General features: G+C 35.8%; 1 protein-coding gene across 2 annotated transcripts in view; it reads right to left on the bottom strand.

Moving 5' to 3' along the window:
• Nucleotides 1-13826, bottom strand: part of LOC112050340 (E3 ubiquitin-protein ligase RNF19B) — an 88372-nt gene that overhangs the window by 26802 nt on the left and 47744 nt on the right. For both annotated transcript variants that reach the window (XM_024088592.2, XM_052883936.1), the window contains exon 2: nucleotides 11876-11964. In XM_024088592.2, coding sequence (XP_023944360.1) covers nucleotides 11876-11964 — 89 coding nt within the window. The remainder of the gene's footprint in view (nucleotides 1-11875; nucleotides 11965-13826) is intronic.

Genomic DNA, 13826 nt, shown 5'->3' with positions numbered 1-13826 from the left:
TTTGCGATTGTGTATTATGTTAAGTTCCATTCGGAAACCGGAGCATCCTCAGGAGTTTTCCAGTCTAAATTGTTCAATTGCAAAGAAAGGTCTATGGACTATGAATTTTTTTTTTCTTTCTTGTAAGAAATGCTATATATAGCAATTCGGAATTGGAAAATCCGTGGTGTTATACTTCATTACTTCCGAGACATTAAGTGTTTCGGAAGGTATGCATCACTCATCACTTTAAGCCCGCCAATTCGCATTTGGGCAGCGTAGTAAGTTTAAGCTCTATACATGCTCTTTCACAATGATAGAAGCCTAGCCCTACAGCGGGTTGCAAAAATTTAATGATAACTACATTATAACACATACAAATTAGTGAGTGCATTCATTTATTTAATATTATGGAGGCACACGTTTTCGTATGCGTAAAGTGCCTAATTTTTTCCTCATGCGATTAAATTATTCATCAGGTGTGCGATTCCGCTACTTCACACTCACCGACGAACTTTTCGCCTATAACACGTCTTATTCGAATTTGAACATTATGTTTATAGGAAGCTAGAATTAAAATGTTACTAACAACGATGATGCGAAACGCAGGAAGGATGGAATTTTCCGTAATAAAAAGTTACACATACGAAATTTCGTCTTCACATAGATGTGATAGTTATCAAAACCATAGTTAATATTTCCGCATACGTGTACTAACTGTCGGTTAACTGATGACGTCACCAACGTCTCGGTTTGTCATCTCGCTGTTCCGCGTTGGTTGAAATTGAACACGCAGATTAGTCGCGATAAGATGCTAACAATAAAACAATATAACTGAGAACACAGACACTAATTTGCAAAGCATGAATGTGTTTTGTTAACTTAATTATCTATTGAGTAATATGTATAAAGATATAAATAATGTGTTTATTACAGAAATTCCTACAATGAAGACACGACTGGCGAGGGTAACGTTTTTAGAGTATGTTATATACGTATATTTTTATTATATTTTTAGAGTGTATACACAGATATATACCTACTACGAATGTATAGATATATTTACGGATTTCAACTTGATATAATATGTGGCACATTATTTTATAGAATTGCCAGTCAGGCTGTTTTAAAATTTAATTACTTAATCTACATCAGTATGTATCCGCAGTATATCTTTATTAATAATAACTACACACGACGATAATCTGGTTAAAGCCGAAAGGAAAAAGTATCAAAATACTTGGACCTCGCTCACGAGATTACCGCCATGTGGAATGTTGAATCAACTATTATTGTTCCGATAGTTGTTTCAGTCAATGTCAATGGTCTTTAGCGAAAAGCTTCGCTTTGGACACTCAAAATGTCCCGCAGCGGGAGGGTTGTTTTTTTTTATAATTTTTTAATAGTGTTTTGTACTTAATTTTTATCTTTAAAAATTAAAAAAAAACTAATAAATAAATGAGAGTAATATCAGTTACATATCTCGTCTCCACTATAACACTTAAAACTTAATGAGGTAGGGATAGGTATATCGTTTTGCATGAAACCTTTAATGACTGAAGGGTAGAATTCTATACGACGTATCCTTTTACTGAAGCACCGAGCAAGCCTTAGGACATTTTCAAATTACACATTTGATTAAATGTTATTTTAATTTTAAGTAGCAGCAGATCTTATTAGTTTTTCATTTATCACAGTAGGCACCGGAATATCAAGAAATTAATTAATATATAATCAAATTCAGGGTACTTTATATAATTTCCCGGAAACCTGGGAATTAATACAGCGTTCCCTGTGTCACTCCCACATGTAGACAACAAAATCTTTAAACAAATAGAAGCATCCATCACATTCCCACAACTGCGTGTGGACTCTGTAAACAAACGAATCAAGGTGAAGTCTGTGTTTCCTGATTCACTTGTGTGTCTTTAAAACAAGAGTGAATGAGCATTTTTACCATCAAAGTGATCATGGTCAAATGCGAACCTATCTTCTATACCTACTTATAGTAAGTCTGTAGAGAGGTCAATTCTGTACATAAAATATATTTCCAAAATAACTATCAGAGGGTGATTAGTGATCGATACTGATGCCAAAAATGTAATGAGTAAAATGTTTGTCTGTCCATCTGTATGTTCTAGAAACAAAAACTACTCGACGGATTTTAACGAAACTTGGAACTACGCGGGTTAAAACCGCGTGGCGTCGGCTATAGTTTGTAATAAATAGACCATTAGGTATATATTTGTAAAAATCCGTAAATGTATTTTGCCTTACAACGGCACGCGAATAAGTAAATCTATCGTTAATCGTTATCTACCTCCCGTCTCTCTGTCTACACTCCCACAACGGCGATAGTATCTAATAACACCTCATTTCATTGACATCTATCAAACGGTTTACACAGTAGAGTGTGCCAAAAATATGACATACTTACAAACAAACATACATACCGACATGTACCTACTATTACTGTACATGTATTATATATTTACCTACTCGTATGAGTAGGTATCAAACATTAACTTTTCAGTCGGGTAAAAAGAACCGAACTAGAAAGCTAATTTAAAAATCTATTGATAATCAAAGTTTTCCGTCACGATTAGGGTTGCCAACATTTTTTCAGAATATAGTATTTTTCAAATTTCGCTATAAAATATAGTACGCTTAAATAAAATATAGTGTTTATGGAATAAAAAAAAAACAACATTTAGGTATTTTTAAAAAACAATATTTATTTCTGGTGGAATAGGTTGCTTTTTCACATTTTATTGTTTTTTAACAAAAAAGTTTTTTTTAGTTTTTTCGTTTTATGTTTGGAATTTAAAAAAAGTAAACAAGTTGGGACAGGCTAGACGCTATTGTATTTGTGAAAAACTAATGTTCATTAAGTTTTAAATTGAAAATTTTGTTTGTTAGATTTCAGGGTTGAAAATATAGTATTTTCGCGTACCTACTATATATTTCTTCGCGTAACAGTATATAGTACCCAGACCCGAAATATAGTACCATACTATTTTTATAGTACCGTTGGCAACCCTAGTCACGATGATGGTTAAGTTTCAGAGTTCTATGTGGACGGGTTCATTAGAGCACAAAGATCCCTGATTGATTACTTGGCTGGCATGATTTGCTAAAAATGCAAAAATAAGATGCCAAGTGAACATTTTAAGGCCTCTCTAATGCTCAACGACTCTGCGAAATTAATAAGCCACAAAATTATAATTTAGCGGCATCACACTAATATTATAAAGGCGAAAGTTTGTGTGTAAGTGTGTAAGTATGTTTGTTCCTCTTTTACGCTGCGGCTACTGAAGCGATTTGGCTGAAATTTGGTATGGAAATAGATTTTACTTTGGATTAAAATATAGGCTTCTTTTCATTCCGGAAAAATCCATGGTTCCCGCGGGATATTTGAAAAACTGAATTCCACGCGGCCGAAGTCGCGGGCGTCCGCTAGTATAACATAAAATAAAAAATACATTTAGGCAGATTAACGTTCACTATTATTGAAATAGTGAACGCTCACGACTTCGTTCACGTTAAAATTTTGTATTTCTACAAATCCCGCGGGAAACCTTGGACTCTGCTCCAAATTCCAATTAACGCTATACCAAATTTCATCCAAATCGGCCGTGAAAAGGTAACAGACAGACTTATTTTCGCATTTATAATATTAGTATAAAAGTATGTAACATGCACAGGCTAAGACACAAAATTTGGTTGGCGCTCACCAAGCCGCATCTTTTAGCATTGAAGTCACTCAGACATGACAAAATTTACGCGCCCGGCATTCTTCATTGTAATTTATTTCATGTTAAATAAATATATAATATGCAGTAATTATAATAGTTTAATTATTATAGTTATTTAAATATTAAGATATCAAATCGTCTAACAATTTCAAAAGTTACGAGTAATTTACCTACCTTGTTTTTTATCTCGAAAAACATACACTATCAGATTTTTTGGATATTATACTCATATCAACGAACCATGCAGTCTAACGGACAGTTTCTTCGTCGCAAGTAACGTCATAAATCAAAAAATTTTAATAAAAAAAATACAACCGACTTCAAAACCTAAAAACATACCCACTAAACTAAAAAGCGAAAAATAACATCATAATATGTTCTACCTGCTGATCAGTATGAAGTCGGTGCTAAGCCGGTGATGTATTAATTCAAGCCATGTGAGCATACTTATAGATTTAGATTTTGCAGACAGTGTTGTTTCATGTGGTCCTGTCAGAAATGGCTTAAATTAAGACAACACCGGCTAAGCACCGACTTCATACTGATCAGCAGGTAGAACATATTATGATGTTATTTTTCGCTTTTTAGTTTAGTGGGTATGTTTTTAGGTTTTGAAGTCGGTTGTATTTTTTTTATTAAAATTTTTATTATTTTTCAATTTTTAGTGTAAAATTTCATCTCAAACGAATACATCAGACCCCTAATGACAGTCACAACCCATCTTGGTACAAAATTCTCAGCAATACAAATTAATCAAGCCCAAGCACAAGGTAGCTACCGTAAACCGTCAAGGGGTTCCCTTCATTGACCTTGGTCTTCATCATCAGACCCATAATAACAGACACAACTCATCTAGGTAGAAAGTTCTCAGCAATACGAACTAATCAAGGCCAAACACAAGGTAGTTACTGTAAACTGTTAAGGAGTTCCCTTAATTGTCCTTGGTCTTCATCACCAAACCCCTAAATGACAGTCACAACCTATCTATGTGGAAAGTTCTCATTAATACAAATTAATCAAGCCCAAACACAAGGTAACTGCTGTAAATCGCCAAGGAGTTCCCTCGTCTGTTTTATGACTCCATCATCAGATCGATTTCAAACCTTCATAATTTTGTATTTCTTAAAGGTTCTAAATGGAAAAGTTTACGAACACACTAGACACCCATATAATTTTCGAAAGTTCCCCTCAATTTCTCCAGGATTCCATCATCAGATCTTGTCATGATGGCAATGGGACCAAATGGGGACTATACCGTTTCAAACAAAAAAAGAATTTTTGAAATCGGTCCAGGCGTCTTTGAGTAATCGGTGTACATACATAAAAAAAAAAAAAAAAAATACCGACCGAATTGAGAACCTCCTCCTTTTTGAAGTCGGTTAAAAAGTGACGGTCTTATTCACTGAAAAACAAAGTCTTCTTTACAACTTACTACTTTTACTGTAACTTTAGCCTTACATGAAGAAACTGGCTGTAAGAGGCTATCGCTCCAATTTGGCAAAGGTACAGTTTATTTAACCCATACCCCTTATTGATTTCAACGATGCATTGTACGACTACGAGGATTACTTGTAGGTACTCGTATGACTTTATAAATTGCACATTCAACTATAAATAAATAATGTACAAACAGAAAAACAAATATATCTAAAAAAAAGATATATGCATAAAATGAACTAAGTATGAAAGTGTTAACAATTTTTTGTATTGTATAAAAGATTATTATTAATCATAAGTTATTATTAAAAATAAATAATTATTATCGCATGTCAATTTGAAATAACAAAAGGCTTTAAAAAAACAATATATCTAAACATATAAAAGCGAAAGCAAAGGAAAGGAAATCTCGAAAACTGCTTGATTTGACGTAGAAAGATGGCAGGGAGGTAGTTTAGAGTTAGTGACGTCCGCTAAGAACGGATTTTGCGACAGGGTCGCTTTCTTCTTAATCGTACACTCTTGGCAGAGTGGTCATGGTTGCAGCGATGAGCGACGCCTTCTTTGGGTCGCTTTAAAAAGGTCTAAAGGCGGACGAAGTCGCGAGCGTCCGCTACGAGTACCAGTAGGATTAAGAATTTATTTTGTCCAAGACATTGACAACTACAAAGAAAGCAGCAATGCATTATTTACCACTCCTCCGATATAGCGTCAGCGTAATTACCGTTTGGTTACGTATAATTCGCTCATAAATTACGCGTAGGCCCGATTATGCGTTAGCTTTCGCAACGCTTAGCATGCGGCCGCGCGCCGTCGGCTGACGTGCGTTGTCGCCGTCGATAGCTGGGAAAGTGAACGATGTTTTGGCTAGCACGTGATGCGTTTTCATTTCATTATGGACTATCAGTCTGCAACAACAACAACAACAACAGTCTGGACACTTGGGACCATTGACGGTAGAGAGCCCGGAGAGCTCAGACAGACTAGCTGTATTATAATAGGTACATGGATTCATCGTCTCATCTTTGCCAATTCGACAACAGTGAAGGGAAACTCTGTTAGATCACGAGGGCTTCGATACTGCGCCCTCGTGTGATTTAAATACCTTATTTTAGCGCGGAATGTCCTGAGCGAGGACAGGTTAGGGCCATAATTATGTGTATACTAGCCTGTAACTCCTCCTTAATCCTGCCCTGTCGTAAAATCTGATCTCAGCAGACGTCTACTAGCTATTAACTATCTCTCGTGTAAGTTGTCTTTGTACGTCAAGGAGTTTTGGATATTTCATGATGAGTGATCAGTGACCTTTCGCTTTTAATATATAAAGCAATCTTAGATTGGTTTTAAGATGTTCATGACGATTGTCTAGGTCTTGCCTCCGTTTGTTGTCCATATTCTCTTAGGAGTTGAATGTAATCACGTCCTTCCAATTGCTAAAATCTTTGTATATTTCCCTTGCTTCTTCCATTCTCATCAATGCTTTCACACAAGTTCGTCTATTTAGGGTACTCTTGATCTGGCCTTTTTTTAAAAAGTAAAACCTTTCCATTCACTCTCGCCTCGTATATCCTCGACTCATTTGCTAAGAAGTAAGCACTTAAGTTTTTCCTCGAGGAGGAATTACTGCCAGCCATTGAAAGAAAAAATAACAACAACGTTTAAATATAAACCTTTAATTTCGCAACGGTAATTTTAGGCGACCTCGTGCCGTTGTTTTTAATTGATGTTTTAAAAACACAGGCGAATCATATAAATTATAGGACAAGGTTGGACAAATATTATGGATTCTCTTATACTGAAATTATAAGATTTGAATTAAAATGGAGTTACTTCTTCCGTTTTCCCAACATTTCCCGTTGCTCTGCTCCTATTGAACGTAACGGAATGAAAGCATACTATAACCTGCCCAGCAGTATAAAGAATAATTGTACCAAGTTTCGTTAGAATCCGTCGAGTAGTTTTTGTTTCTATAACGAACATACAGATAGAAAGACATTTGTGGCATCAGTATCGATCACTAATCACCCCTGATAACTATTTTGGAAATATATTTCATGTACAGAATTGACCTCTCTACAGATTTATTATAAGAGATCAATTCTGAAACCTTAGACAAGTGTGAAAAGTCAAAATGTCGCATGATAGTCACGTTTCCGTTTCCATTCGAACGTAACACGAGTGCTGTTAAAGTCTAGACGGCGGACAAGTTCGGACTGGTCTAGTCTAGACGTAATCCCACCTCAATGTCCACACCGCAGTGTATCGAGACTATCAAGTGAAAGCCTTTGTGTTTCCCCTCGGTAAAGTGAGATGGGAAAACATAAAACACTAGCTTTTATTGTTATTTGAGCGCGGTAGATTGGGATTTGAGGAAATAACTAACCAGAGCACGTAGTGATGAGTACTATTACCTATTCAGAACCGAAAAGGACTTTTACTGCTCAGCTACACCGACTATTCAAACAGTGTGGTAAATAACGATTCTGATTGATGAAATTACGTTGGGTTTGCTCTAAGTTCGTTAAACAGACCGCAGTTATGTTACCAGAGCTGGCGTAGAAACTCTGCCTAAATCTAGACAGTGGGGCAGAGGAACGTGAACTATTCGCACGAGAGATTTTTAACGGCGTCATCTTGGCAATTACTACTGTTACAACTGTTTCTCAGTTTTCAGAAACTTTTTTTCTGTTTACTCACTGTTACTCAGTGAGTATTTGTTGTAGGTAAGCTGCTAAAATCTAAGCACAACTACAAACTACAATCTAAACCCAGTCACCTAGGGTTTAGACAAGCGCAGAAGTCTTGATAGAGTCAAATCCGAGATCTAGAAGACAGTTTCTTTAAGAGATGAGAATTGCATACCTACATCAGTCTGGTTGGTAATCTTAGGTAGATAATTACTTCTGTTTGTTTTTGTTTCCAACGAAAAATACAAGAAAAAAATATATAAAATTAAGACTGTAATTACAGTTACAAGCTTCCTTCTTGAAATACGTACGTCATCATTACTTTTAGTCAAGTTGTTGTGCTGCAAAAACACGGTTTTTACTTGTTTGGGGGTAATTAAGAAAATATTATAAATAATAATCATATACATATATACGGAATGTTAATTGCTAAGCCGCTTTAGTGTCCGCAGCAACGGATAAGACGAGACGGTGCCGGCGGTCGGCGTAAAGCAAGTCATGCGAGCGATTGGCCGCAAGTGAAACGCGGCGGTGTGGCCTTCCCTTTACCTGTTACTCGTACACACTCGTATATCAGTATGTTGTAACCGCAGTTATTTTCCGTAAATAACAGATATTTCTGGGGTTTAGGCATTTCCTAGATTTAAATACGCAATTTTTTACTTCGGTATCTAGTAGTAATAGTCAATCTTACTACTTCGTTTATTTTTTAGTTTTTCGCCAATGTATGTTATAAATCAATTCATTGATACATAATATGTTAGTTAATAAATGTTCATTTTCTAAAATAAAATTAATGTGTGGTAAAATTGTCATACCGTGCTAGTGAGATGAGTGTCACCAAATAATAGGCCAAGCAACGGCTGATAAAGTTAGAATTCAACACCATACAAAATTTTGAGCTAGCTATCTAGACAGTAGACACACTATCCAATTACCCGCTGCCAATGAGCTAAGACTGTTTCTGGATTTTAGACATTTCCTAGACATCAGAATTCAGGTAGACAATAAACAAATGTATCTTGTTGTTAGCATCCATTTGTTCACACGAAGGGAAGGTTACTGAATTTGTGCAACCTCATCTTATTTTGCAATAAGAAGCGTCTAAGTGAAATTTGAAGCATAAAAATCTCAAAGTTCATTACGAATCGAAAAGTAGTGGTGACGATTGCATATCAGATAAGAGAGGTGTCGAAATCTACGTGAATGAAGAAGCTGTTTAAGCTGAGAAGAAATAATATGAAAGTTATTAAATGTCATTTCTTAGCATACGGGCGCTAATAATAATTAATTTTAATTAAATAATTGCAACTGCAGCAACTATAGCCGTGATAGCCCAGTGGATATGGACCATTCCGGAGGGTATGGGTTCAAATCCGGTCCGGGGCATCTCCAACTTTTCAGTTGTGTGCACTTTAAGAAATTAATTATCACGTGTCTCAAACAGTGAAGGAAAAACATCGTGAGGAAAACTGCATACCAGAGAATTTTATTAATTCTCTGCGTGTGTGAAGTCTGCCAATCCGCATTGGGCCAGCGTGGTGGACTATTGGCCTAAACCCTCTCATTTTGAGAGCCCAGCAGTGAGCCGAAAATGGGTTGATAACGATGAACTGCAACTGTGGAAACGCCATACTTTTATACATATTCTGTGGCCATGCCAAAAATCTAATAAAAAAAGCAATTTCTGAAACTTCAATTGTTAGTGGAAGTTGTATCTTGTCATGTTCTGTAGTTTTATTGCAAAATAAAGAAAGTCATAATCTGATATTGTTATAATTAATTTTTTTACCTACATCGTACGTTTTAAATTAATAAAACGTATTGTTCAATATTGCTTTGTGAAATAAAAGCCAAATGTCACGGACGGTGTATGTATGTGTTTACTTCACCTTCACATTTGAAATGTAATACATTTTTTATTTTCGTCCGATAAATGCGACTTAGTCGTCGATTATAACAAAAATATGAGGACAGTAAATACCTACCTATAACATGTTTTTGTGGCAGGTTGATATGGTATGATAGTGCAATAGGACGGTGAAAATCACATGGAGAGTGTGTAAAAGAAGGGAACCATGTTCTGTGCAAAAAAAACAAGCGAACTCTGGCGGCCGATACCCGTATAAGCACCATATCAAACATTACGAAATATTTAATACAAAGATGTAATGACAAATCTAAACTAATGTTATCATTACTTTAAAATAGTTAAAAAAAATTAAAATTTCAAATATTGAATTTAAGTCACGTGACTATTTTTTTTTTAGTATTCCTGACAGCAAACCTTTTCATTTGATATCCATATCATGGGAGTGGATTTCAAATAGCCAGTCCGCCATTTCAGGGAGGCCGCCATATTGGATTTGCAATGACGTTTCTTAGCTAGTTGTGTATTATCATCAGAACTCAGAGTGTGTGCAAAATTTCATCCTAATCGAAGACTGAGAAGTGGGTCAAATTAAGATACAATACATGGTTACAAGTGAAGCTAACATTAAGCGTGTAAAAAGATACTCGTAACTTATGATTTTTTCGAGTTTCGAGTTTTCTTTCTTCTTCTTCGAAAATTCTTTCATCATTTCATTCTTACAGAAACGGAAACTATTAGGGGGAAACTGTAAGGCGTCTGCTAATGTTTAATATTGTAAAGATTTAGAAAGACGGCTTACGTCCTCTCTATTTGGCTTACGTCCTCTCTATTTGGCTGACGCACTTCCGTGCGTCTCGATTCTAAAAGAGTACCTTTAGAAACAGTAAGAATATCGGCTCTTTCCAGGGAAATTAGCATTTCGAACCACCAGGTATATCATGAGGTGATAATTAAAGTGGAAAACTTAAAATTAAAGTAACGAGGGTTCCAAAGCGCCTTGGTCCGAGAAGAGTTCGAAGTTCCATCGGACAAACTTGACATGCTAGTAAATCTACTTGAAATAAACAAATTCAAACTTGAATATGTGCACTATTCATCACTTGTAAATTAGTAGATTCTTAACGTCAGTAAATAATATTCAAATATTTTTCAAGGATTATTCATATTTTTTCGGTTACGACCTTGGCAACTAAAATCTACAACATTATTATGTTTCTGGCACAGAACGCATGACTTTGGTTGATATGAATCAGCTTAGAGTCCAAGGCTACAAGCTTTAAAAGCTCTAGGATAGCCTTCAACATAGAGCTAGGTAGGTCAATGTAAATTAAGGTAAAGTACTAACCTCGACGCAAACATAGGGTTTTCTGTGAAGATATACATACGAGTATGTCTACAGTATCGAATGAATTTTCTTTTTTTTTTCGTGTTTTAAAACGTTTTAACCATAAATTGTCTATTAGTTTCGTTAGCAGTAGATTGTTAGCAATAATAAAAAGTATTTTCAAAAAAAATTTGAAATTCTAATATTTTCAATAGTTATGCAGACGAAACCGCGGGCATCCGATATTTATTATACAGGATTTTGACGGCCTCCGTGGCGCAGCGGTAAGCGCGGTGGATTTACAAGACGGAGGTCCTGGGTTCGATCCCCGGCTGGGCTGATTAAGGTTTTCTTATTTGATCCAGGTCTGGCTGGTGGGAGGCTTCAGCCGTGGCTAGTTACCACCCTACTGGCAAAGACGTACCGCCAAGCGATTTAGCGTTCCTGAACGATGTCGTGTAAAAACCGAAAGGGGGGGTGTGGATTTTCATCCTCCTCCTAACAAGTTAGCCCGCTTTTATCTTAGATTGCATCAGCACTTAACATCAGGTGAGATTGCAGTCAAGGGCTTACTTGTAAAGAATAAATAAACCAACTTAAGCCGGTAGCTGTACACTTTTATTTATCAAAAGAAAGGTCATAATATATTTAAATATTAACCAATATTACTGTTCTTCTCCAACTATATATTAAAGACTATATATTTGGAGTGGGTACGACAATAATCAAGCGGTTGAGAATCGAAGCACCTTTCGACACGACGGAACTTAATCCGGCCCTTTAGCGTTGAGCGATGGAGACGTTAGCACTTAGCACTGACCTCTTCATCTTCTGCGATGTATTGCACTGCCGGCCTCGCCTGCGCCTGCTCTGTGCTCAGCCTCACGGGCCGCTCTCCCTGCTCCAGTACTGTAACAAATATAAACACTTATAAAACCTCCGTACGTATAGGTAGGAGCAGTGATAGCGCAGTGGATATGACCTCTGTCTCCGATTCCGGAGGGTGTAGGTTCCGCATTGGGTCAGCGTGGTGGACTAAGGCCTAACCTCTCTCTCATTCTTAGAGGAGACTCGAGCTCAGCAGTGAGCCGAATATGGGTTGATAACGATAACGCATGGGTAACCATCGAATATGATTACTATTGCGTTAACATTTTATAGGTTTCAAGGCCAGCTAACATGGGTTTTCGCCTTTTCGGTTACAGGGCAAAATAGGTTCATCATAGATTTGGTCTTGAACTTTTATAAATAAGAAAAACAACGCTATTATATGGAAGCACGTATTCCTTTGCGGAACGTCTTCAGGAGACGTTGACTCTACAAATTGAAATCGAATAACTCAAATTATTAGATATTCGACTTTTTGCGAAGAATAGCAAAAAAATATGTAGTCAGCGTTAACAAAAGTGATTTCATCCCCATATGATGAAATAGTTATAGAGAGAACATAATATACGTCAATGGGTTAAGTATACACTTTCCGTCTACTGATGAGAATTTCTAAACAGAAAAAGACAATAGGACGAGAACTATTGACCAATCCAAGACTCGAACTCGATATCTCATAAACATTTGACTAACCTATGGACTATCATTCTAAACAAGGCATAGTGAAAAACAAAGGTTAAGTAAATAATATTATTTTTAAATAATAATGTATTTTGAAACATAAGCCTTGCTAAGTTATAGCTGACCATTAAAATACATGCCTTCATCATAATATTATGAAATAACAACGTTATTTTTCTAGTCAAATCCTTGACGTATGTACCTTCGTGTAAAGTAATAAATGTTCATAAAAATTTATTCATCATAAATTATAAATAAACAGATATAAATATTGCATATAACATTACATTTTTTAAAGGCATTTTTATACATGACCAACATTCCCTTTTTCTTTCCATTTCAGCGCAAATACAATGTTCTAGAAGCACGACTGTACGACAATAGTCAAAAAGAATAGATTCAACAACTTTTCGGGTTTAATTTCGCCCCCGTTAACGTATAGTTATTAACAAATTAAGGCTCTAAATCTGGTTATACACAAAAACAAAAATAAAAGAAAAATGTGTTCTCACAATTTTCTTTACAAACCTATACCTCTACATACTCGCACATGACACTGATTACACCTCATAACAGTGAAGTCTTCAATACCGTAATACGTGGTAATACATACAGCTCGTGCGAATGATATTTGTACTGTTTTTGGTACCCAGTTGTCAAGTTAATGCGCACGGGTTATACATCTCATTTTAAATCATCTTGCTTTATATCGTCCCAAAATAAATAATAATAATGTAGCCATAATAAACAGCGACATGTTGAGCAATGGATTTTGGTTGTGTGAGGTAGAACGTGATATGACGAAAATCAACACCGTCTGTGTGGAATTCGTATCATTGACGCTCATATTTCACGTGTAGGATTACCATAAATACCACCTAATCGTAGATAATAATTTATTTTTAATATTTAAAATAATATTTGTTAGGAACAACCAGATGGTTATCAGAACCACACTTCGCAATACTTGCTACGTATTACATCTATGAAATACGTAGCAAGTATTGTGAAGCTACCAATATTATGAAGCTGAAGAGTTTGTTTGTTTGTATGCTTGCTTGAACGCGCTAATCTCAGTAACTACTGGTCCGATTTGAAAAATTCGTCGTATAGTAAACCTACTTATCTAAATTCACAGTAAAATAAAGCGGCAAATTTTCATTATTCAGTGAAAACTTTTGTTCGTTTTGAATGGTCATGAT

The sequence above is a fragment of the Bicyclus anynana genome, chromosome 10, assembly GCF_947172395.1.
Source record: "Bicyclus anynana chromosome 10, ilBicAnyn1.1, whole genome shotgun sequence".
In the NCBI taxonomy this organism is placed as follows: domain Eukaryota; kingdom Metazoa; phylum Arthropoda; class Insecta; order Lepidoptera; family Nymphalidae; genus Bicyclus; species Bicyclus anynana.
The sequence above is the reverse complement of the archived record's forward strand: the minus strand, read 5'-3'. Positions and strand labels throughout refer to the sequence as shown.